Source organism: Mustela nivalis (assembly GCF_964662115.1).
Source record: "Mustela nivalis genome assembly, chromosome: X".
Taxonomy (NCBI): Eukaryota; Metazoa; Chordata; class Mammalia; order Carnivora; family Mustelidae; genus Mustela; species Mustela nivalis.
Genome location: NC_139040.1, coordinates 38,612,936 through 38,639,301, shown reverse-complemented (window position 1 = coordinate 38,639,301; position 26,366 = coordinate 38,612,936). Strand labels below are relative to the sequence as shown.

At 42.4% G+C, this 26,366-nt stretch overlaps 1 protein-coding gene across 3 annotated transcripts in view; it reads right to left on the bottom strand.

Moving 5' to 3' along the window:
* The window catches only part of COL4A6 (collagen type IV alpha 6 chain), a 271,016-nt gene that overhangs the window by 119,329 nt on the left and 125,321 nt on the right, over window positions 1-26,366 (bottom strand). For all 3 annotated transcript variants that reach the window (XM_082717346.1, XM_082717348.1, XM_082717347.1), the window contains exon 3: window positions 24,980-25,063. In XM_082717346.1, the coding sequence (XP_082573472.1) occupies window positions 24,980-25,063 (84 nt within the window). The remainder of the gene's footprint in view (window positions 1-24,979; window positions 25,064-26,366) is intronic.

Below are 26,366 nucleotides of genomic sequence, written 5' to 3'. Positions count from 1 at the left end.
TAGTGCAGAATACTCTGTAGGATCACTCAGTGAGCTGGTCATATACTTGGTTCATATGGCACCTTGAAAGAACTGCCATATTTCAGCAAGGCTTTCTTTCCTGACAAAAACAGATCCATTGCATTCCCACCTACCATCTTTTAAAAAGAATGGCATCCATTTTGTCATTAAGAGAATAATACCCCCAGAAATACTGGAAGGCTGTTCAAAAGGATTAATGACTTGTAATGACCAAGCTATTTGAGATTTTGGAATAATTATATGACCAACCAAAAGAAAGTCTGGGTAGAAGTTGTATAGTCCATAGAAAAGATTGTATCTATCATGCACCAAATTTTTCTCCATCAGGAAGAAGGCACTGGGGTCCCATGGCATGCAATATGAATGCCTCTGTGAAAGTTGGTTTCAGCTGCAGGTGTTAGTGATTTTATTAGGAAAGAAAGAAACTGAGTTGTTTTAGGACTAGGGCAAAAAAAGACCAAATGACCCTGGTTTCTTGGCCAGGATAAACAGAGGCATAAGTCAAACAAATTGTTAATTCCACCTTTAGATTGGTGTCACTGATTGGGGAAATGGAGCAACTCTGGCAGTTTGTTTGTGATAAGCTCAAAAGTAAATGGAGGTATGAAGGCTGGAAGTCAAACAACCCCAAAACAAATTAATCAGATTTTTAATTTTTAAGTATCAAAAACACTTGGGTGCTGTCTCATTCAAATTATTTTTAAGCCAGGAGCCATGATTTTATTCAAACTGGATCAGGACCTCTCTTGCCCTGATAAGGCTCTGAACTTGAAAAGTGTCAAATAGCTGTAACTTATTTTGGTTCTCCCATTCTTCACGAAGTGGTGGAGCTCTGACATTGTAGCTGGGCACAAAGCCACCCAGAATAAAGACTGTATTTCTTTTTTTTTTTTTTAATACTATAATTCTTATTCTCAGTTTCAGATGAGTATGACCCTGGGACTAAGCTCTGGCCAATGTGATGGAAGGGAAAATGCCATCATGTGATTTCTCAGTGTCTTTAAATGGGTGGAGGTGCATACCCTTTTTCAACCTAGTCTCTCATCCTGCTGATTAGAATGCAGACTATGATGGTTGGAGCTAGAGCAGCCATTTTGGATCATAAAATGGAAACCATAAACTGAGGATGGTGGAGCAACAAAACAGGAGCCTTGGTCCCTGGTGACCATGGAGGTGCCATACAAGCCCTCAACTACCTATACAGACTTTTATATCATCTCAGACATTAATTTTTCATCTCTAGCAGTTCTATTTAGGTCTTATGAATGTCTCCATATTTTAACTTAGCATGCTCTATCTTTCCTCTAGCCTGTTGTACAAGTGGAGAAGACTTATAATAACTATTTAAAAGTCTTTGTTTACTAATCCTATCATCTGTGTTATTTCTGGGACAGTTTTGATTGATTTGTCTCCTTATTATGGGTTATATTTTCCTTTTTCTTTTGAATGCCTGGTAGTTTTCGATTTGCTGTCATGTGAATTTTATCTTGTTGGATGTTGGATACGTTATATTTCTATAAAAAGTCATGAGCTTTGTTCTGAAACACAGTTAAGTTACTTGGAAACAGTTTGATCTTTTCAGGATTTGTTTTCATTAGGCAGGTCTAGAGCAGCCTTGAGTCTAGGGCTAATTTGGCACCACAGTTGAGGCAAGACCCTTTTGAGTCTTCTGATGTTCCATGAATTATGAGATTTCCCATTCTGGCTGGTGGGGACAGACACTATTCCTGGTTCTTTGGATCTCTAAGGATTATTTTTTCTGTTCCTTTTGGGTGGTTCTTTTCCTGGCCTTATATGTGTGTGTTGATCAGTATGTAGTTAGAGATTCAAGGGGGAACTCTTCTCAGATCTCCAGAGTTTTCTTTCTACACAGCTCTCTCCTCTCCCATACTCTTTCCTCCAAATTCTAGCTGCCTTGGTTTTCCTGACTCCCGGCTGGGTCTCCTCATCCACGTGGCCCTGCCTTGGTTCCCTCTCCCTGCATCACTGCCTGGAAACTCTCTCCAGGCAGTAAGCGGGGGCAATCATAGGGCTCACGTTGTTTGTTTCCTGTCTCTCAAAAATCACTGTTCTTCGTTGCCTGGTGTCTAATGTCTGAAGACTATTGTTTTCATTTTGTCTGGTTTTCCACTTGTTTCCGGCGGGAGGGTAAATCCAGTTCCTGTTACTCCATCTTGGCCAGAACTGGGGACTTTTACATCAGAGACAAATAAATGGCTGTATTGTTTAACCCCCTGTTATTTTGGGTTTTCTGTCATTTGCAGCCAAGTCTAATCCTAACAAATGCAGGGCTGATCCTTGATTTATTTAGAGCAGTTTCTGACTTTAATATAGAGAAGCTAAGATTTTTAGAATAACCAGAGACTTGAATGATGCCTAAGTAAGGTCAAATACCTGGATGAAAACTGAAAGCTCTGTCATTTCCCATGAGAAGAATGGTGCTTAAGGAGCCAAATCAATTCCAGCTGGTGCCAGTTGACAAAATAAAGGATTTTTTTTTTTTTGCTTAGATTAATTTCTCATTCATGGATATAGTACAAGCAGAGAGGAATGTATTCAATAAACGTTTCTTGAACATCGACTGCAGCCTAGGCACGAGGCTAAGTTCTAGGGATATATGTACAGACTGGGGCATAAGCCTCCACCAGCAGTTCACAATTTAGATAAGGAGCCCTTTATTTAGATAAGATCCCTTGTCATGTGAATTGCTCATGAATTTGGCTAAGAGGCTTAGTGCCAGTTGTTTTTTTTTTAAATAAATCTCATCTTCTGTTTTTTTTTTTTTCTTTTAATTAGGGAAAATGCCTTCTCAACCCATGGTTCTGCAATGAACCATGTAATTTATGTTTTCAGTAATAAAATAATTTGTACTTTCCACAGAAAGAAGCTTCTTCTGGAATGGGATATTCATACAGAATCCAAGCTTTACTACTATGGCAGTGGAGAAACAGGCTGGACACCAACCTGACCAAATGATCCAGCTTAACGTTGTTGACAACAACAGGGAAATGACGTCATGTTCCTCTGACTGTAAGGCACTGAGAGAGATATAATGGCTGCAGAAAACAAAAGGTTTAACCTCAATGTATTCAAGAGAAATAATCAGACAAGTGCAACTGAGAGACAATTATGCAAAGCAACTGGCCTGGACTCTTCAAAGATGTTGATGTCATCCAAAACAAAAGAAAAAGAAAGATGGGGTCTGGGGTTCTAGATTAAAGGAGACTGACCAAAGAGACCAACAACTAAAGGCAATGCATAATATTGTATTAGATTCTGTATTAAGAAGACACAGCTCTGGGGCACCTGGGTGGCTCAGTCGTTAAGTGTCTGCCTTCAGCTCAGGTTCTGATTCAAGGTTCCTGGGATCGGACTCCTGCTTGGCAGGAAGCCTGCCTCACCCTCTCCCCTTGCCTGTGTTCCTCTCTCACTGTGTTTTTCTCTGCCAAATACATAAATAAAATTAAAAAAAATACACAGCTCTAAGGAAATTATTAAAATAATTGGAGAAGTTTGAATATAGACTTTGTAACCTTTAGATTGTGTCAGTGTTATACTTCCTGAGTGCCCTTTCCTTTAGAAGATTCTTGCTCAAGTATTTAGGCACGGTGAAGAGTCAAGATTTCTGCAACTCATTCTCCAATGGTTCATCAAAATAAACAGTGAAAAAACTGATGTAGAAAAATAAGAAGAATTGGTCAATCTAGGTGAAGTGTGTATGTATGCACAAGTGTTCATTGTTCTATCATAACTTTTTCAAAGGCTTGAAAATGTTCAAAATAGAAAGTTGGAGGGGAAATAAAAAGCTCATGACAAGTAAAGGAAAGTAAAAGGAAAAAAAGTTTCTCTAATCCCTATGATAGGAATGAGCTTTGGCTTTGCTGAGAAGTTTCAGGAGAGGCCAGACTTGGACTTGTCACCAGACCTGGAGAGTAATGAGAAGCATCTCCGTTCTTCTAGGCCTTCCCTCAAATTGTCCCATTGTCTGGAGTATCCTAACCATCACCTTGTACTCCCTTCACCTCCCTTTTTCACATATGAAAACCAACCTCCTTGAATAATGCTCATACTTTAATTCTCACTGAATTTATGTAAACTTGGGAAAGCAATGGACTCCAAGGTAGTATACTGCTTCTAGTGGTGTGCTGGAACTGGCCTGCCTGGCTTAAACTGGTTAGTCTTGGTTCACAGGAGCTAATCACATTGGCAGTTTGAAATCAGCTGTAGTGGAAATATTTACCACATGGATATCTGCACATGGCCTCTACTGTCTCTTCCAGAGCCTGTGGTTAAACATTTACCAGAACACTTACTGACATTAATCCTTACTCTGTGAGAAGTGTCCTGCAGACCCTCTAATTGTTTACAGTCTTTCTGAAGGATCTTCAAGTTCTCTGAGGATTGATAACAAAATATCCCATAGAATGGTGGCCTCTATGTAGCCCAAGAGTAGGCTTTGACTAAACTGAAGATGTAGGTAGGAAGAAGGTAATCTACAGTAAAAAGGAAAGAAAGTTGGCTCTGTCCTCATCCAAAATGGCTTCTCACCATGTGGCAGTTTAGTGAAGTGGAAAAGAGTGCTGGACCAGGAGAACAAAACCCTGTCACTTATTGACTCGATAAAGGCTATAACTTCTCCAAGCTACAATTTTGTTATTGTAAAATGGGGGCATTAATAGAAATACTTATCTCATGGAGCTGCTATTAGGTGCTATGCGATTCCCATAATTTGGATTTTCAAGTGGAGACACCATTTCCAAATGTATCAGTAAAGTTAACCCTGGCAATTTCCCTTCCTGATCGATTTTCTCTTCATTTTGGCAACATGTATCAGTAGGCTTGAAAACGTTCACAGCCTCTGACCCAGCAGTCATCAAAGTTAGTGTTTAATAGGCGTTTACTAGAAGATAAACATTGTACTCACATATTTAGACATATAGTCTCGCTTAGACTTACTTCACCACAATTCTACAAATTTGGAATCATTATTTTCCTGATTTTAGAACTGTGCCCAAAGCAATGTAGTATGTGCCTAGTACATGTTTATTGTTACTGATAATCCCTTGTATTTGTGAATAATTGAAGTTAGTCTGCATAACAACATGTTCAACAAGTGAAATAGGTGTTTAAAGCTTTAGCTAAGCTTCAATGTCAGTATCTTGCTAAGAGGCAACAGAGCAGGGAGAAGAATTAAGCCCTTTGAACTCCCTGTCTGGTGCTCTGCTTCCTGAGTGACTCAGGTCATGACACTACCCATCTACCCACATGTTTTCTTGAGTCTGGGGTGACCAATTAATTCCGGTTTGCACAGGAATTTCCCAGTTTTAACTTAAAGTCCCATGTCTTGGAAAACTCCTTAGTCTTGGGTAATCCAGAAAGACTGGTCCCCCTACTTTCCCTCTCATTCACAGAATAGACCCAGACCTCTTGCCAAGAAACCCTACTTGGCTACCACCTCATTCCTTCAGCTCCCATTAACACTTTATCTCTGTATACTTTCTCAGACTCTTTCGGGGGCTCCTTTTTGTTGCCTATAAAACATTTCCCCTATAATTTTTATGTTCTTTGAGTCTTTTTTAAAAAGTTGGGTATGGATTAGAATTATTCTCATTACAAACTTGTGATCGCACAGTACAAATACTTGTTTCCCATAATTCTCACTTAACATTCTGTCATAAGCATTTTTCCAAGTCATTCTTCAAGAAAGCCTCATGTGAATGAGTATAGAATATTCCACCACCAGGGCTATACCTTATTTATTTATTTCTTTACTTAACCATTCCTCTATTGTATGACATTCAGTATTTTCCCATCTTTTTTCACTGTTATAAACAGGGCTCCGAGGAATATCTTCATTCATAAATCTTTCTGTTCTGCTTTGATTATTTCCCTCAATTAACTTTATAAAAGTGGAATTGCTGGGTCAGAGGCTGTGAACGTTTTCAAGCCTACTGATACATGTTGCCAAAATGAAGAGAAAATCGATCAGGAAGGGAAATTGCCAGGGTTAACTTTACTGATACATTTGGAAATGGTGTGAACAATATCTAGGTCAATGCGAGGCTTCATTTTATAAATGGCTCTGTGGGGAGAACTTACTTTGGAAAGCACTTTCAAGTAAAATCTAAGAAAGGTGAAAAAAACTTGTATATAAAATGTTTAGTCGATGTGTATCATCTATTTTAGGTGGCATTTTATATTTAGGTGAAGAAGATGATACAGCAGAGGCCCCTTTTATAATTGTTATGTACAGTATCTCTATGCCCCTTCTAACACATCTGCCTCAATTTGATTATTTAGAATTATTGTGGGACTACTGTAATTGTATCTTTGCTACTATGACAAACTGTTGGTCATATTTTTAAATTTATTTGGTACAGTGTCCTTGGTCTGATATATAGCCCCAATTATAATATTGTTCTTAAGGAAGCAATCTTCTTTGGATGTTACTTCTAGGATTGCACTTACAGTAAATAGTGGGGACTGTATATACCATCATTCTCTCCTCCTCACGCTGACCACTAGAGGGAAGAAAACATTCAGAGGTAGCTCACAGCATTATCTCCATCCTCCAAAAGGACCAAGATGGTTTCAAGTGAGGCCACCAGCTTAACACTGTCACCTTCAGCGAAATCCTGTTTAGGCTACTTCTGCAGGACCCAGACTCCATACTTGCAAATCAAGGCCACCTCTTAGAAGAACTGCATCATTATATTTCCCAGAAGATTAGAGAGTACAGAGCTCTTTAAGGAAAAAAAAACCATCTCCTCTTGCTTGTTGCACTTTCTTTATAGATCAAGGGAAGCTGATGAGAAATGTAAAGGTAGAGTGATAGGAGCTATCATTCTATTTGTGACCACTGAAAATGAGAACATACAAGGCACACATCCAAGGCAAACATCCCAGGACCCGTCTATAGGACAAAGTGAACTTGTGGAACTTGCGCGCAGCCGCAAGAGAAAAACAAACAAACATGAGAGACTGCGGACTGAGAAACAAACTGAGGGTTTTGGGAGGTGGATAGGGTGTTGGGTGAGCCTGGTGGTGGGTATTAAGGAGGCACATATTGCATGGAGCAATGGGTGTGGTACATAAACAATGAATTTTGGAACACTGAAAAAAATAATAAAATTTAAAAAAAAAGAAACCCCGGGAAGAATCCCTGCAAGACCCTCCTTCAGTCCAACTCAGAATCTCTCTCAGCCACTCCCAAATTGTCTCAGCCACATATCAGACACTTGGCCAACTCTTGCCACCACACAGTAGAAAAATACCATAAGCCTCACTTGTCTGGCTAAGCAGCAAATCAGCTTTACTGCTGGGATCATCACATCCTTGTGCCTAAGTCTCTAAGTGTGTGGCCTGTGGTTACCAGCAGTACTCTGGTATTGTGGGAGGCATTATTACAGTACAGCAGCTGAGGGTATGTAGGTTGGAACCAGACGGATCTGGTGTCTAATCCCAGGCTCACCACTCTCCCGCTCTGCAGTCCTTGGTTTCCTCAATCTTTAAAATGGGGAGGTTAATACTACTTATCTTTATTACAGATTATGAGAATTAAATGAGATAATGAATGCAGAGGAGAGCCCTTAGCAAAGTATCCAGTGTATGGTAAATAATTCATGGTGACTACTATTATTAGTCAAGTTCAAGTCTCTGGTGTTTGCTCTTAGATTGCATAAGCGCATCCTGCTGTTTGGAACTCTGCTGCTGGCTCACCCTGCCCAAGTTCGGAGAGGATGTCAGCATTTACTGAAGCCCCAAACTAATAATCTGGCTTGAAATCAAGATTCTGGATCCTCATCACAACTGCTGACTTTATTTGTACCTTTTGCCTTTCTCCAACCACACAGGTCCAGGGTGGGGGCTACGTGATCTCAGGCAGGTCAGACCCAACCTGACACCGGGCAGCTTGTGGATGAGCTCAATATCATACAGGTCCTGTGAAGTTTTGCTTTTTGGATGACAACACAGAATCATTGTCATTTCTTAAAAAGGGAAACACTGTGATTGCTGTGAGGAAGGCAGGCAGAGATTTAATGCCAAAAGTGATCTTTGTGCTTTTAGCTGATTAAACTGGCAAGAATGTGCAAGAGCTATTTAACTTGATTAGTATACTACTTGGCATACTATCATTCCCTTCTTCATGTAACTATTTTTTTAATTGAAGTTTTCAAGGCATTGCATTAATACAGTTAGCATATATATTCCGTGTGGCCCTCGCAAGGGTCCTATGATGTATGGATTATTATTATTTCCATTCTTACAGCTGAGAAAACTGAGGCTCACCAAGGTTTGTTGTCCAGAGTAACACATTCAGCATGGGAAAACAAGGTCAGAACTTAAAATCCATTCTTACTGCCAAAATTTTTTCATATCACTGTGCTAAATAATGACTTTATTATTAAACAAAAGTAGTCCAAAAATGGTATAACAACAAATTAAGGAACTAAAAGACTTTTATACCTCCAGTACAAATTAATGTCAGTAGCTGAGAGCAGATTTTGACAGGGGTACTGTGTGCTGTATACTAGTCTGTGTGTGGAGGAGGTATGGGCAGGAAGATGGTGGTTGCTTAGGGACACCAAATCTGTCAATCCCTTGAGGGACAAAGGAGTAAGAAGTGAAAGAGAGCACCAAGAAAGTTGCAATTTTTTCTTTGGTTTCCCTACTAGTGAGAATGTGAATGGACAGTACACATAAAGGACCATCACGGAGGTTGAGAGGGATGCAGGGGTTTGGGGATCAGTGAGATCTGCCTCTGACTCTCAGCTCTACCACTTACTTACGTGCTGTGGGAAACTGGCAGATTGCCTAACCTCACTAAATCCTTGTTTCCTTATCTGTAAAATGGTGGACTTCATGGTGTAACATTTCTATCTCATTAAAAATATTAAAGGATACAACATATGTAAGATACCTAGCACAAAGCCTGGCACAGAGTAGTTACTTTATAAATGGTAAAAACGATTATTTGCTCATTATTACGTGCTATCCTTATTGCTTTTTATGAAGATGGTGGCAAAAAAGATGACAATCACTATCTCATAGCTCTGAAGGCAACCTCTATATCTTAGTAGGAATACATCTCTGTGAGCACATTAGTCAAGAGGAGGAGATGAGTGGGTAGTTTCTGGATACATTTAGATCACAGATGGGACTGAGAGGCTAGGAGCTCATTTGGCAGCTATGGGAGGCCCAGGGGACTCAGGCAGCTGGGTCACCTTTCTAGAATGAATTACAACTTCCCCCTTGGGCTCTATCAACACTTCTTTCAGGAGCCTTGGCTATCTGTGGGCCCAGATGGATATTGGAGGATTTTTGACAAATAATAATAGAACTGCCAAAACCCACCATCAACCCAGTCAGTTGGAAAATCATGGTGACCTTTATGTGACTCGTGTATTTATTAAGCACCTACTGAAAGGCTTAAAAATAAGACTGTTGTCAAGAAAAAATGTTTAAAAACATAAAAAACTAAGTTAATTTTTGGAAGAACTTTGAGTTGATGGCAAGTTCAAACTCAATGAGAATAAATGCTGATTTGAGAGTAAAGTTGCATTACCATAATTCCCTTTGAAGTCAATGATTTGGGTCTGTAAGTTGAAAAAAAAGTCCTTTGGAGTTTTACGTAAGCTAGATAAGCTGACCCATCTGCAAAGCAGGGTGGTTACTGCGTATGGGCTATAATGCAAGAAAACAGGAGTGTAGATTTTGGATGGCCAGAGACCGGAAACTTGTGGGTATTATTTAATAGCATTTCTTAGGTTCTAAGCTATGGACATTTCACTGGAAGAAGGGAGTAAAAGAGGAAAAAGGAAAGGCTAGCCATCACTTAATGCCACAGTGAGTAGGAGTCAATGGCCCGAGTATCATAAAAACCAGACATTCTATTTTTAATAGAAAAAAGAAACTTGATGCAAATAGCCTATTTGATTATTATCCCATTTTCACTCCAACTGTTGCTAAATTATGTTATTAAAATGATCAGCAACACCTAATGGTCATGTTGAATGTTCACAAGTTTCCTAATAAGATATGAGTTGTGTGCTTTTTCTAATGGCTACCCCTAAGGGACCAAGTTCTCAGTCTAATATAAATGCCACTTGCCAGTTCTTAAAGATGGCAGTAGGAGCCAATTAGTGTTTGAAGTTGTTCAAAGGTCAAGATGACTGAAAATGAAGTTTAACCAGTCCCGTGAATAAAGTGAATTTATGTTGCTTACTCTGTCCAACCCAATAGATAAGCTCTGTTCATGCTAACATTTGGCCGCAGTTCCACTTCTCCCCCATACCTGGGAGAGGAGGAATTGGGATGATTAATGGGTAAGAACTGCTACTCCCTATGTTTTATGGTCCCATCATTTATGAAGAGGAGACTTAAAGTGGCTAGGCTGTGACTCCCTTCTTGTTGCTCTGGATTCCCATGAGCCTCTAGGTGCCCACCCCACACATGGGTCAAGCTCTTCCAAATCTGTTTCTCCTCTAAGGTCCTGCGCCCTTGAAGCCTCATGCTCTCGTCAACTCTTCCTGTCCCTGGAAAACTGTTTTCTGCATATATATCCAGGCTTGAATATATACTTCTCCATTCAATAAAGTTCTATATAAGGGAATATTAAGACACTAAACATTGATCCCATGTTCAAGGGCCTTAAAGCCCAGCAGGTGAGACTAATAATAATAATAATCACAATAACATCAGTGATAACAGCTGTAGTAGTGGTGATGATGATGACCATTTATTAAGTGCTTAATGGGTGCTAAGCTCTTTACATACATTATCTTATTCCATCCTCACAATAAAGCTCATTTGTTCCTTCATTCAACAGAACAAAACAAATCAGACCAAGTCTCTCTCCACTTGGAGCAAAGAAGACGAAGAAACTTTCTTCATCAAGGTGGGAAGAGAATCAAAGATGTGGTATCTTGGATGTCAAGCAAGGAATGTTTTTCAAGAGAGAGTGAAAAGCCTTTTCAAAATGCTGGTGGTAGGCCAAGTAAGAAGACTGAGAGATGATCATTGGAATTAACAATGTGGAGGTCACTGGAGACCTTTATAAGAAAGGAGTGGTGACAATGAAAGCCTAATTAGAGTGGATTCAAAAGAGAACAAGAAAAGTGAAGATTTTCAGTATAAACAGCTATTTCAAGGTGTAATGCTATAAAGGAAGCAGAGAAATGGGATGGCAACTGTAGGAGAACATGATGTTAAGGGAGGGTTTGATCATACTAATAGCTAATAATTAATGGAGTACTTACTTGTTGTCAGGTACTACACCGATTGGTTTATGTCGTATGAGTTGGCCTATGCAATGATCATAACAACCCTGTGAGATAGTTACTGCTACTCCAGATCACAGATGAAGAAACTGAACCTCAGAATGGTTAAGTCATTAGCTTGATGTAGGGTTTCTCAACCTTGACATCTTGACATGTTGGGCCAGATAATTCCATGTTGTGGGGGAAGGGTCCTGTGTATTGTAGGATGTTTCACAGCATCCTTGTCTTCTACCCACTAGATGCCAGTAGCACCCCACCAACTATGGCAATGAAAACACTTTCCAGACCTGGCCAAATATTCCCTGGGGGACAAGAGTGCCCTTGGTTGTGAACCACAGGATAAAGATCACATATCTGGTAAATGACAGAGCCAGGTCTTAAAAGACTGGTTTATCTGCCTCCAATACCTGTGCTCTCAACCACTGAACTTATATGTCCCATGAAGATGAGAAATTTCTCCTACCCTCTTCTGGGTACCTGTGGATTTCTGGGAAGGACGAAGAGTATCCGGCCACTGGGCCAAGCAAGTGCCTTCCTGCTCACAAGTTTGGTGATTTGGGCTTGCATATAGTCTCTGAATATGACTCTCTCTCTTTCACTCTCTCTCATTGCCAAACACACTACACACACACACACACCTGGCCTTCCTGGCCTTCGTAATCAACTTTTTCTCCACTCTGGACCCTCATACATAAGATGAAATTATTGTTGGACTATATGATTCCTAAAGTGCCTTCCGGCTCTAATGTCCTGTGAGTCTAAATGTCCTCCCTTTTTTCATGAGGTAAATGGTTTTTGTGGAGGGGGGTGAGGGACAAGGGACACTTGAGGACCTTTCAGTTTGGCATCTGGTCCGAAGTTCCCAGGTTGCATTTGTTTTCTTTTCTCCCATTGCAAAGAGCCAAGGGCCACTTGGTTTGGGCCACAGGCACAGTGGGGCAGCAGGCAGCGGGCAGTGGTCTATGGTTACCCCAAGCTGCTTCGAATGGGGCGGCCGCCTCCCCCTTGGGCTGCAGAAGAGGTTCTGTCGCTCCCGCTGGGATAGGCAGGGCCCCCTCCCACGGATGGCAGCCTTGCGACTGAGCCCCGAGAGGTTCCCTCAGAGACCCGGCCTCCCGTACCTCCGTGAGGCTGGGTGGTGTGGGAGTGAGCTCGTGCTTGGGCCTCCCAAGGAGCGGTTCCCTGGTTCCTCCAAAGAACCCTGGAGGCCTTCAAGCCCGGCCCCTCACTCCACAAGGGAGGAAGGAGATATGCTTTCATCCTGCTCTCAAAGCTTTGGTGAGGTTTTGATGCCATTTGGAAGGTAAAACTCAGAAGTTAGTTCGCCTAACCCCAGTTGTCAGTCACTGGAACCATGGGCTCACACTTGGCACAATGGATTTAATGAGGTCACTAAGCTCCCCAGCACATGTCTCAAAAACCAGCCTGTGTTAGGCATCATGGGGCTCCGGGTATCTTCTTGGGTGCCCTCCTGAGCCTCTCTGAGTCTCTATGTTTCTATGTATGGGTAGCTACCTTTCAGATTTGGGGGGATCACTATCTATGTGGATATACAGGTTTAGGTTCATTTCTGAGTTCATGGAGGTTCTGGATGGGTTTTAAGAAAAATAAAGGTTGCTCTATGTGAACATGTGTGCCTTTTCTCTCTGTGTATACTCAGTTAATAATTCTTCAACTGAACTGCAAAGACTGTGTTTAACCCCTGGCTCCCTTCCCTCCCTGAGCTTTGTGAAGTTTAAGGCTCTGTTCTTATAGCAAAGGGGCCCTGTCTGGGGAGCCTGTTTAGACCTGTCTCTTCCTTTTGTTTGCTTTCTTTTTGTTTCTCTCTGGGGAAACCTGGCTCCTGAACCCTGCTTACCCCTCATTCCATTCTGGGCCCCACAGCATGTTTCTCCCCTGCTCCCTCCTTTGCTCATAGTTTTACTAGCATTTCCCCAGCAATATGTGAAGGGGGAAGCAATCAGTGACTGGTGTCAGCTCCAAGAGGGAGCCCAACTAAAACAGTCGAATGCCAAGTCACTACAATTACTCAAACTAGCAAAGACATGAATGGGGACAGAGATCATGGTTTCTTTGATGTGGACAATAACTGAACATATACAGTAATTTCCCTGGGGTCCAAAGGAATGAGCTTCCCCCCCCCCCCGCTTTGGGTTCTCAAAAATTAAAGACTAAAACTATCCTTGTAAAACTGAGGATTAAAAAGTGTAGAAGCTGTCATAGACGAGCCAAGGGCCCAGTTAAGTCCGCGGAACGAGACTGCCATGGTCACAGTTGGTAATTCAGCATAAACACAAATTGCCAAGGTACTCTGTAGATATCTCCGCTGACCACATTTCCAACTTTGTCTTAAGGGAAACAATGGCTTCCTTCTTTCATGGTTCCCAAGTCCTACCTTTCACTCATAACTCCTGTAACAAAATGTGTCAAGTAGGAAACAGAAGCTCTTTCAGAACCCACTGAGTTGGCCTTTCTCCCTAGGCCCTGCAGTGACAGCAGGAGCTCTTAGTCTCCCATGGAGAAAAGCATCACATAGTCTCCTCTGTAATCAAGACAAGGGTCACCTCAGTGCTGTGGACTCCACTTGGTTTGGGGATGAATTTCCTCATTTGGGATCAGTAGGGACTCAGCAGTGGAGATACTCATTTCCAAGGAGTTAGAAATGTAAGGGGGAAAGGAGCTAGCCCCATCTTCCAGGTCATTAAAAAAAATGAAAAGGTGATACATTCATCTAAAACTCTAAATCTAAACATCTAAACATCTAAAACTAAAACTAAAAGTCTCCTCGTTATCCAATCACTGTTTTTAGGTGAATGTGGATGTGTGTCTGTGTGTGTGTATTCAAGGCTGGAGAGAATCAATGGAAGAAACATAGGATCTGAGCAGCAGGAAAGGATGCACACTTTCCTTTTTGTGGTGTCAAGGGAGCTGGGATATGCCACTTAATCTCTAAAAATGGGGAGCATTCTACCTGTCTCATGTCTTCCTACTCCAATCTGCCCTGTACGACCCCCACCAAACTAATGCTCCTAAAGAAACTTCTTTTGGTCATAATATTTTAAAAAATATTTTGTTTAATCACTCTAGCCCATACCAATATCTCCTTTTGAGGACTTGTGCTCTGCCTTTCAGACTTCAATTGGATGCAGTGTCTTGGAGTGCATGTGTGTGCATGCACGCGTGCACTCGTGCACACACATGTGGTGTGTGTGTGTGTGTGTGTGTGTGTGTGTGTGTGTAGCTTCTCCAAATAGAGGTCTGGTCCTTGTAATATGTTTTCATTCCTCACAGTGTCTGCACCAATGTTTAGCTCCCAGAGTGCTTTCTTAAATCATGTCTAATGGGCTCGAACCTCACACAACACAATGAGAAAAACAAAATACAGAACATAGTCTGGGACCTTGATCTCTATAAATAAAGGTGGCCATTAAATAAATGGTCATGTGCCCCATTTGTTAAAAGAAAAGCTCTTTTGAAGAGATGACAATGAAGCAAACTTCTGCAAAGCATTGCACATTTTTTTATCCCCCATCAACTTCTACTATAGCTTAAGAGAGATGCCATGCAATTAATTTTCTTAAATAGTCTGGGAAGGCTTCCATTAATGCAAGTCTTCTCAGAATAGACACCAAATGACTTCTCTGACATATACTTGGGAATTTAATCTACACATATTTCCAACTCCATTGCAGTGAACTGCCCTACAATGAGTGGTCTACATAGAGGGAGAGCCAGGGAAGCGACAGGCAGAGTGAGAAGCAGGATTGATGCAGGGCTTGATCTCAGGATCCTGAGATCATGACCTGAGCTGAACACAGACACCTAACCTATTGAGCCACCCAGGCATCCCCTCTTTAGCTTTTAAAAGCCAGGAATACGAGGAAAACATTTTAAAACCCAGACGAGGATTAAACAGATGCTATACATACAGTCAGGAGTTACTTCTCACCAAGGCAGGGGAAGGACTATGACTTTATTGGTATCTGGTTTACATCTTAGCTGATTCTCTCCCCCACAATTGTCCCTCCTTTCACCACAGTTACAACCCAAGTGAGCTCATCTGGTTATGGTCATGGGATGAAGAGGCCATTTGGCATAGCAGAAAACACACTAGGGAGTGGGTGGGATACTTGTTTCAAATCTCAGCAATGCCACTGACAAGGGACCTTGGTAAAGTCTTTTAACCTCTCTGAAGCTGTTTCTTCCACAAGTCTTCCTATTTAAAATGAGGGCAAGAGCTTTTAGAGGTAAGCTGGGAAAGCCTTTTATAAACTATGATAAGCCACTTGGGGCTCAAATCCAACCTTCTAGGCTTGAAATTTTATGATTTTTACATTTCATTACTGTCTCACTTCTCCCAGCTCCTAAGATTCCCATTGATTTGTTTTATGTAAGGTTGCCAAGGTGAAGCTCTAAAGTTGATGGCATGGCCATTCTATAGGGAAAAAGCAAAAGATTTCAAGAAGTTCTTTTGCTCTGTCTGTGGGTCCCCATCTATTCTAAGTATGGTCTGGGTCAGTGGCCTCCAAATCTTTCTGATTGCCTACCTTTTTTCAGGGAAAAAATAATTTGAGCATGCTTCCTCTCTTCCAGTCTGCCCCTGTATCTCTCTTTATATATGTAATACACACAATACGATGTATCATTAATAATTATTGAAATTATATACATGTCCTACTCTACATATATATAATGAAACACATAAGATACAGAAAATGTAAAAAGATGAAGTAAATCTCATGTATCTCATGTCAAATGTCCTGTCATGATGGCTTCAATTGTATTATTAATGAATATTTCAAGGCACAATATACATTTGGACATGCATTTAGAACAAGAGTTTTCATTACTGAGAATGGGTGTAAATCCATATTTCATATAGTCTTCTTGATTATTCTTGCATTACTTTTTTGCCACCTTGTCGGGTAGATTGTTGTGGTTTTTTACCTTATAATGAAGCTGATGGAAAAGCTCAGTCTAGGAGTGTGAGTGCTGCCATTTTAATGTGCTCACATTATGAGTTTTATCTTCAAGACATGGTTTATTTGTAGGAATCTTCTTAAGCCATTTATCCATTTTGCGAGGGTTACTGTAGCTAGAGAATATAATCTATAAATCCACTTAACTGGGCCCAAGGAAATAGTGACAACTCTGATATAGATATGGGGGAAAAATGTGAGGACCCCAGCATCACCCCTCCTGTCTTTGGGCTCCCATTCTTCCCTCAGAATGTCTCATGGGGCATATGCAACGGGAAAGCCAAAGACAGACCCACTGGATGCGGGTGCCTGGGATAGTATGTGCACCACATATTAGACAGACTCCACAATAGCAGTAATAATGGCTAATGCTCACATGGTACTTAGTCGTAAGCACTTTACATTAAGTTAAATAATTCAATCCAAATCTGAATTGTTTTCTAGACTTTCTCAATTTAATTGGGGAATTGTAGTATTTTTTTCTTTTAATACTGCCAATGGATTGACTTGTGTGCGTGGTGCTACACCCCCCCACCCCCAGTTTTGGAGCCTACTGATCCAGGCTCTGAGGGTACAAATCTCTGGATAAGTGGGTACGCTTCTGTAAAGTACATCTCAGCAACTCTTTCTGACATCCTGTTGCTGTAGGCTGATGGAACAGCTCTGCCAATACACGGTGTTCACTGCAATTTGCCAGTAGGGAACAAGACTTTGAATATATCACGTAATTTTTTCAAGATTTTATTTATTTACTTGAGAGAGAGAGAGAGAGAGAGAGAGAGAGAGAGAGAACAAGCCAGGGGAAGGGCAGAGAAGCAGATTGCTCACTGAGCAGGGAGCCCAATGTGGAACTCGATCCTAGGACTCTGGAATCATGACCTGAGCTGAAGGCAGACACTTCACCAACTGAGCCACCCAGGCATGCTATCCCATAATGCTTTTAAACAAATCCTAAGTTTTAATATCCTGCATGACAACATGCCTGTTGATAGATGACCAAAAATGGACTAGTGACACAGGAAGTGATCCCAGGCAACTTGAAAGCAGAGGGGAAGAAGTGGGTGAGGATGCCATGGTGGGACAGTGGAAAGCAGGGATGGAGAGCTGGAAATGCCAGAGCAAGAGGCAGGGAAGAATGGATGGCCAAAGGAGGAAGTTAGGAAAGGGGTAACCAGCTGGCAGGGGAAGATGATCGCAGACTCTATGAGAAGACAGTATGTCACATACTGGCATGCGGGACGCTCACCCATGTCTTGACAGCCAATGTCTCTGACGTATGGGTCAGCGGGCCAATCCCAGGAAAACCAAGAGGTCTCTAGAGATCTGCACACAGAACACTTCCCTACGGATGTAGGGGGGAACTGTTTCCTTTCATCGGAATGGTGGATGTAATGTATTCAAGCAGTGCGAGGCTCAAACAATGCTTAGCCTAAAGAGTGGGTCTGTGAAGCTGGAACTACGGGAAGAAAGAACTCCTGGGCAGGGCAGCCTCAGCTGTGAGAAGCTCCCAGCATCGGGAGTAAAAGGCCACAGCAATTGATTTACATCTGGGCAACTGCCCAGACACAACTCCAAAGGGTCAGACACCATCAGCCATTGCCTTCCATATCTCCCTGCAACACTAGAAAGCATAAGACACTCTGGCAGCAGGGGACTGTCAAGGTGCAGTGTGTTAACAGTGTCTTAGTTGATCAGAGCTGGTGGGCCATTTGAGATTACCCAGCACAAAACCCTCATTTTACCTCATTTTACCCTGAGAGGGGAAAGCATCAGCCCAACGTCATCGAGTCAGCAAAACTCTGGCCTGCTGCCTGGGTCTCTGGATATCTAAAGTGGAACTCTTGATGTCACTGCTGCGTATTATCTCCTCCTCTGGCTTCTTGGTTCCTAACAGAAGCCTCCCTCATTAATGTGGATAAATCCCACACTGCCCCCAAACGATCCAAGAATGGATTAAGATCACCACAAACATCTACTAGGCTATGACTGCACCTTGATTTGGTGCAGAGACACTAAATTTTAACCTTATCATCAATTATCCTGCACTTAAATAATCATAGTATACTGAATTCCACAGAGACTTTTAATTTTTTCCTTTTTTTTTTTTTTCAACCTCCCTCCCTTAGGATCACCTGATGGCTACTTCCCTGCTCAAAGGCTGTTCCTTTCCTCCTACGAGGGGAGAGGAACAAGGGAAACTCAAGACCATTAACTTTGCAAAAAGCTAAGAGGCCTGGTGGGGAGGAGAGTGCAATCACTGTCAAAAAGAAAGCCTGTGATTACCTTTGACTCACAATTTTTCAAGAACAGCCTCATCTTCGAGGAAGAACTCATCGCTATAGGAACCAGAGTGTGCGGAAGTAGGGGGGTGTTGCTTATAGCTAATAGGAACTAGAAACAATATGGAAATGACTGCCCCGGCCCTTGCCTTTTAGCAGAAGAGAGTCCCTCCAAGACAGTGGACTCTCATCTAATCCAGGGTGTGGAGAGTAGGGCTGGACCCCTACCCATCCCAATTGGTTGGTCAGTTGGTCAGTCCTTTACAAAACAGTTGGTAGTGCCTACTGCCCCCACAGAATCTAAAAAGACCCAGCCTCTGCCCTTTAGGAGTTCCTAAGCTAGTGGAGAGCGGACAAGTCGGTAGCTTGCTATGATTCAGCACAAGAGGAATAGCAAGGAGATAAGCTCAGCCTTGCAGATCACAGAAAGCTCCTCAAGGAGGTGAAACCTGTGTTCGGTTTTAAAGGATGGGTAAACAGAAGCAAGCCAGCAGAGACAGGGTAGAGCCAGTGGAAGGAGAGTACATGGAGATGGAGCAGCAGGTATAAAACCTGGAATCCTATTAAATAACAGCAGGTTCTGTGAACTGTAAGGAGTTCAGTTCAGGCGTCTGGTTTGGTTTGGTTTTCTGGAGGAGGAGGCTCCTGGTGGTGAGAGCTATTGTGGGAGAGGCAGTCAAGCCCTAGGCCACAGAGGACTTCCTAAGGCTACTGGAGCTAAGATTTTATTGTGAGATCTACCGGGAGCCACTGAAGGATTTTGAGCAAGAGTTTTAGGATCATATTTATATTCTGGAAAGATTATGACAGCAGAATGGCACACGGCTGGGAAAGACTGAGACTAGCAATTGGAGGACCAGTCTGGGGGCTCAGAGGGTAATTCAGGGAAGACATTATATGGCCCTGCATTGGACAAATAGGTATGGATAAAAGTGGATGGATTTGGGCTTTGTTTCAGAAGATAAACGGACAGGATGTGATGATGACCTGGAGGTGATGGTGGATAAAGTTTTCTGTCTTGAGCAATAAAGTGGTGGCATTTGCTGAGATAGAGGAGATGGCTAAGACTTAGGAAGGGACACGTCTGGTGGGAGGTGATAGTGGAATTCTGTATGAGACATGGTTGTGGTGCCAGTAAAATCCAAGCAGAGATGGTCAATAAGAAATTGACCATGCCAGGGGTGCCTGGGTGTCTCAGTTGGTTAAATATCTGCCTTTGGCTCAGGTCACGATCTCAGGGTCCTGGGATTAAGCCCTGTATCGGGCTCCCTGCTCATCAGGGGGGTCTGCTTCTCCTTCTCCATCTGCCTGCTTATTCTTTCTCTCTCTCTTTCTCCCTGTCAAATAAATAAATACAATCTTTTTAAATAATAATAATAATAATAATAATAAAGAAGTTGACTAAGCTGACCTGAAGCTAAGGAAAAAGGTCTGAGCTAAAGATAGAGATTTAATATTTATCATCGTATCGGTGGCAGCAGAAATTGCTGGCATCTATGAAACCACCCTCTCCTAGGAAGAGGAGATGTAGCAGAGAAGCAGGATGAGGACAAAGCCCTGGGGAGTCCTAATCATAGTAGGAGAAACACAAGGAGAGAACTTCATGAAATCCAAGGGAACAGAGCATTTCAGGAAGGAAGGAAGTGTCTCATGCAGCAGAGAGGCAACGGAAGATAAAGAATGAAACATGTCCATTGGATCTGGCAACAAGCAGGTTACTGGGGACTGGTGCTTGCAAGGCTAGCCTGCAGAGGGCCGATGGGTGGTTGGGCAATGAAGGCAAGAGGCTTGCCCATACACAGGCAACTGGAGCAAGGCCCGGCCACCCAAGGAGTTCATGTCCAACATAAGCTTTGGCAGAGGATAAGGACATTGGGGTGTGCATGGTAGCAGTCAGTCAGGGTAGGGTTGTGGGGTTGGGTGGGCGCATAGGGAAAAAGGGAAAGATGTCCACCAAAATGGCCCAGATCAGGAGCCAGGGGAAAGGCCTCTGGGTAGCTATGGCACCAGTCTTCTGACACAGGGAACGCCAGCTGTTTGCAGGAGGAGAGTCAAACAAAGCCAAACCAAAGGAAATCAAACCCAAAAAACAAAAGTAGTGGTCAATGCATCTGGGCCTGGAATTCATGGGAAACACACAGTTTTTGACAGAGAAGCAGCAGGAAGCAGGCAGCAGATGAGGAGATAAAAAACCCGGGGTGTTTCACATGAAACTCTCTAGCTAGGACACAGAGGTAAAACAGGGACAAACAGCCTTGACGGGGGAGGAGGGGAATCCCAGTATTCCCTATAGTTTGGGATTACCTGTGATAATCCTTTAGGTGGCAGGCATAATTAGGAGCTCACCGTGCTATATATAAACGCCAGCCAAAACACCTCGAAAATGCGGGAAAAGTCTGAAATCGTATTAAGGAATACAGCAGGCTTGGAATAAAACACACAGTCCCACCAGCTCCCAGCTCAAGCACACACCAATGCAGTACAATGCAGAGAAACCTGCAAATCCAGTAGGGAAAGATGGGAAAAGGTGGATATATTTTGTTTGATCTAATGCTACCACTCCCCCATCTAAATACAGGGGAAAAAAAAAAAAAAAACCTCCAAGAATGGTTTTCCCAGGTAATAAAAGATCTCCCCCCGCCCTGAAAGAAAACTGAAAGTCAAATCATAAGTCCAAATTTCAATGTCCAAGGGTAAAAAAGAAACCCTTTCTTTAACATTAGCAGGTATGTTTTCTTTTAAAGTTGACATTTGCTTAAAGAAGGCTAAGCAAGTTTCCCTATGGACAGGCTAGTGAGCTTGGCCAAGACACTTCCTTGTGGCATACAGATAATATGGACCCTGGGAGAAGGTGCTTTGGAAAGTACCAAAGCAGTGCACCAATGCCAGGCAAAGGCTTTTTACCAGGCAGGGCAAACTGTCAAGAAAGCAGTTCGAGAGTGCTTAAACCAGAAAAGGGTTGGATTGCCATTGTGCAGGAGTATTAGGTGTTTTGTAAATGTCCTAGTCAGTTCAAGAGGACTTTGGCAAAGGAAAAGTACACACTGCCCAGCAAATTATGTACTAGATGTTTCCCCGAGGCAGGAGGCAGCCCCGCCAATGGCTGCGGCATATCTCAGGGGTGACCCGACCTTCCATTCCTCTCCCAGCTCACAGAGCTCGAAGGGAACAGCTTGAAATCCAAATGGGGCCCGCTGCTCAGCTAAGGAAAACAGTCTCAAATCTTTCTGACATCTGCACAAAAGGGATACTGAGGGGCTGCCCTGCAGGGTCAACAGAGCTGGAGTCAGTTTAAACAATCCTGCTTGGCCCTGGGAACTCAGGAGGGTAGGGAGAGTGACTCAAAGGGACTTGGTGGCCCAGGCGGCACCCAGCATCTGCATTCATAAGGTCTGCCCCACATGCGCTGGCCCCCTGATCTATATGGGAAATAGGACATCCCCGGTCTTGACTTGTGAATCACAGCTTGGTCTGGATCAGTAACCTGGACAAATGTTCCCAGCAACCACAGACTTCACAAATAAGCTCCAGGACTGTGTTTAACTGTGCAGGCTCGGAACCTTTTAAATATTGAGAAAAAAACAATCAGTGCGGTGATACTCTCTTTTTCTCAGTTCCACAGCCCTTCAACCACCCATGTTTTCAACGAAGAAGACAGGCTAGGGCTCCATATGTTTGGAAACCAAATGAGAGCTCCTTACTTAGGAAATCCACTGGCTTCTATCTTCAAAGATCAAAATCTCAGCCAGAGGTCAAACAATGTGGTTACCTTCAGCATGTTTGTCTGGTGTGGGACTAAGGTCTGTTCAGATGTATAAATAAGATTTCCTACTTTTAAAGGCTCTGAACCCCCAACCAGCAGCCCGGATCTACTTTTGAGTTCCTGGATGGCAGGGTCTGACCGATGCCTCCTATCACCTACAACCTGCCAGGAAATGCTTTTCTGCATCAAACTGCAAATCTCACACGTTTCCACCTGGGCCATTTTTATTTATGGTATCTTTGTAGAGGAAAGATAAGTTGGTCAGAATCACTCATTATGAAAGTGGACAGAGGACATGTCCAGAAAATTCACAGAAAAAATACAGATGCTCCATGAATATGGGAAAAGACACCTGTAGTCTGGCAATTGAGAAGATTTCCACCCAAATTAGCAAAAGTATTAAATGTTGGCAAGGGTGTATACACGTGGGCACTCCTGTACAATGCTGATGAGAGTGTAAATCGGAGTATTTTGGGGTAAGTGAGCACTAGCTTTGAGAATTAAAAATCTTTATTACCTTGTATCTGGAAATTCTGATCCTATATGCACAAGAAGGTCTGTTTAAGGATTTCCACTGGGGCACTGCCACTTTTTAAAATAGCAAACATTTGGAAACAACCTAAGATGTTCATCAAAAGAGGAACGAATGGACGGATTAAACTATGGGGGAGAGAAAAAGCTCTTAAGGACATATTAAATGGCTTAAAAAAAAAACAGAACAAGACACAATATATGACTGTATTTCAGGGAAAAAAAACAGAAAATGTCACTTTTTATTCATATTTCTACAGGTCTATGATAATGTACAAGAAAAGACCAGAAAGACAACAGGGGGTCTGGAATCTCAAAGGAGACTTCTTAACCTCTATCGTTTACATGTTGTTTAAGAATGTATTCATATATTTGTTATAGAAGCATCTTTTTTTCTAAAGCGTTTCCTGGTTAAAGATTAGAGGCAGAGGCATGTGCCTCGGTGGCTACAGTGAACATGACTTCTCTGGGAGGCAACAGTGGGTAAAAGTAAATAGGCAAGAAATCAAAGGACCCAGGTAATAGTCTGAATCTGTGATCAATTTGCTATGTGACCCCGGGAAGTTATTTTCCTTCTCAGAGTCTGCTTTCTCTGTACAATCAGTGGTTAAGATGAGAAGCTCCCTAAGATATGTCACTTTCTGATATTTTATGATTCTCTAAGTCTACTCCTTTAATGTATAGTGGGTCTGGTCACTTTTGATGAGGAGATGGCTTTTTCTCTTCCTTCAAATTCTGGTGTAGTTTGATATTTCACTTTACTCTAAATGGAAGATAATGAAAGAGAAGGTGGAGTGGCCACTCTATTCCCTGTTTGGCCATGTTTTTGAGGGTCTGGTTGACCTATTTACGCTCCCTCCCTTTGACAGTCTAAGCTCTTAGGCTTGTTTGAATGTGATCAGAGTGCAGACACAAAGCTGCAAGTCAGAAGATCTGAATTCACGGGGTGGCCATAAATCCCAGGGACATAGATTATATTTCATTTTGTAAAAATGAACCCCCTTGAATACCTTTTTTTCCCCTGAGTTACACTAAAGATGTCAGTTTATTTTGTGAGAGTCAGGGGTACAAATCAGCTGGGGCAACCCTTCCCATAAGCATATACGAGGGCTAATGGAAATGCTCTGTTAACACACGGTGCTCATTGTGATTTACCAATAAGGACCAAAACACAGAGTTATTTCCCATAATGCTTTTAAACAAATCCTATATTTTAACATAAGATCTATAAATCATTCTTTATGGGCAGTCACCCGAATTTCTGGACTTTAAGGCTACCCTGGAAACTCTTTTTCCAAAACTTTCATTTATTTATTTATTTTTTAATTTGAAAGATTTTATTTATTTACTTGACAGAGAAAGATACAGCGAGAGAGGGAACACAAGCGGGGGAGTGGGAGAGGGAGATGCAGGCCTCCTGTGGAGCAGGGAGCCCGATAGGGGGCCCAATCCCAGGACCCAAGCTGAAGGCAGATGCTCAACGAACTGAGGCACTCAGGTGCCCCAAGGCTTTCATTTGTTTATTTGTCAGAGAGAGAGATAGATAGAGAGAGAAAGCATAAGCAGGGAATGGCAGGCAGAGGGAGAAGCGAGCCCCTTGCTGAGCAAGGAGCCCAACATAGGACTCGGTCCCAGGACCCTGAGGTCATACCTGAGCCGAAGGGAGATGCTTAACAGACTGAGCCACCCAGGCATCCCAAGGAAACTCCTGACTTCTGACCAGTCCCATCCCAGTAGATAACAACTGGACCACTTGTTACCCAGAGGGAAGAACTGAGTGGCTAAAGAGGAGCTATGAAAATGCATGTCTATCTACAAACATAATCTGGTTCTTCACAACCTAATTGGCTTTTGGAAGTACTCCAGATGAAACCTTGAGGGAAGGTTGGCATTAAGTCAACAAAGGAAACCTCTTTCTGATCTCGCAGAGACCTTGACCAATTTAGTTCTGCCTCTCATCTGGTTAGCAAAGGTCCTTCCAGCTGGTCCTCACCACTTGGCTTATTCCCTGAAGTCACAAGAGTGGATTCTAAGCAGTTTAAGTCTAAAGAAAACACACACGCACACACACATCAGATCAAAACTCCCTTGACTGTGTGTCTTTCAGCAATGGAAGAAGCCACTTACTCTGGATCCTTTCTCAGGAAAGCATATACAGCCACCGCTGCAGTCTTGGCCCCCACATGGCTTTCCATAGGACTTCTTCTCTCCCTATTTAAAAAAAGAGAGAGAGGAAAAAAAATTAGTAAGCCAGGCGCACCAAGAAACAATGTAGCCCCAGGGAATCTGACCCTTAGCCACACTCCTCCGAACAAATATGTTCAGAGCGGCTTAATCACCTCAATTGATGGTGTCGTGAGTCACACTGAACTTGTGTATTTGGTGTTCATGGAGAAGGCAGTAGCTGTAGAGAACTTGAGAGAAATTCAAGTGTTAGAAACGTGATGATAGACGAAAATGGCCACCCTGTACCCTGTTCTCAGAATTATTTTCCTCAGGCTCACTTTCAACACATCATTCAAACTTTACAGTAACATCCCTGTGTCCCAGTTAGTCAGATTCAAATGTCTCAGTTGGTATTGAACAATATACCCTCAATTGGTCAACTTCCTTTTTTTCTTATCTGCTTGATGATGATGAAGATGAGTACTAGCTGAATTTTTACAAAGCCCCTGTGAGACCTGACCTGTATTGACTTCTCTAACCTCATCTCTTCCCCCTCTCCCTGGCTCGCTCTGCTTCAATCACACTGGTATTTCGTTGTATAAAAACTTAAGCTTGTTCCTGCTTCAGGGCCTTTGCCCTTGCTGCTACTTCTGCCTGGAATGTTCTTCCCCTAGAAGTTTTTGTTTTGTTTTGTTTTATTGCTGGCCTCTTTTTAATCATCCAGGTCATAGTTCAATTGTCTAGTCTCAGAGAGACCTTTCCTGACTACTCAACCTAAGGCAGTCCCCAGTTCCTTCCCATCATATCACTGAGTTCTCCTTTCAACATTAAACATTCTTTCCCCCCACTAGAATGTAATCTCCAGGCCTTATCTAAATTGTCCAATGTTATATTCCCAATGTCGAAGAGAGCAGATGGCACAAAGAGTGTTTTGATGACCGTCTGAGTGGAGCTGGGATTTGAACCCCGGTCTAACTAACTCTAAAGCCTTGACCTTAACACTTATACCTTAGAGTTTTCTAAGTTCTCTGTCTTCCAGAGTCTCAAAGCAAGGGCTTAAAAATAAGGACTCTCCATTCTGACCCTATCTACCCTATCTACCTTGAGGGGAGGAGAAGCAAAACATAAATTCCAACTATTATCTATAACAAGAACTTGATCTCTGGGATGGATTTAGTATCACCCAATTTTTTGTTTAATGTTGGGTGTTCTTTTTTTTTTTTCCCTCAAAAGAGAAAGGCATATTTATGAGCCCTGCATTGTACTTAAACATTCTTGCCTCTTTGTACTGTGAGTCTTTTCCTAATTTCCAGGGAGCACTGTGAATTTCTCAGATGGTCTCTTATCT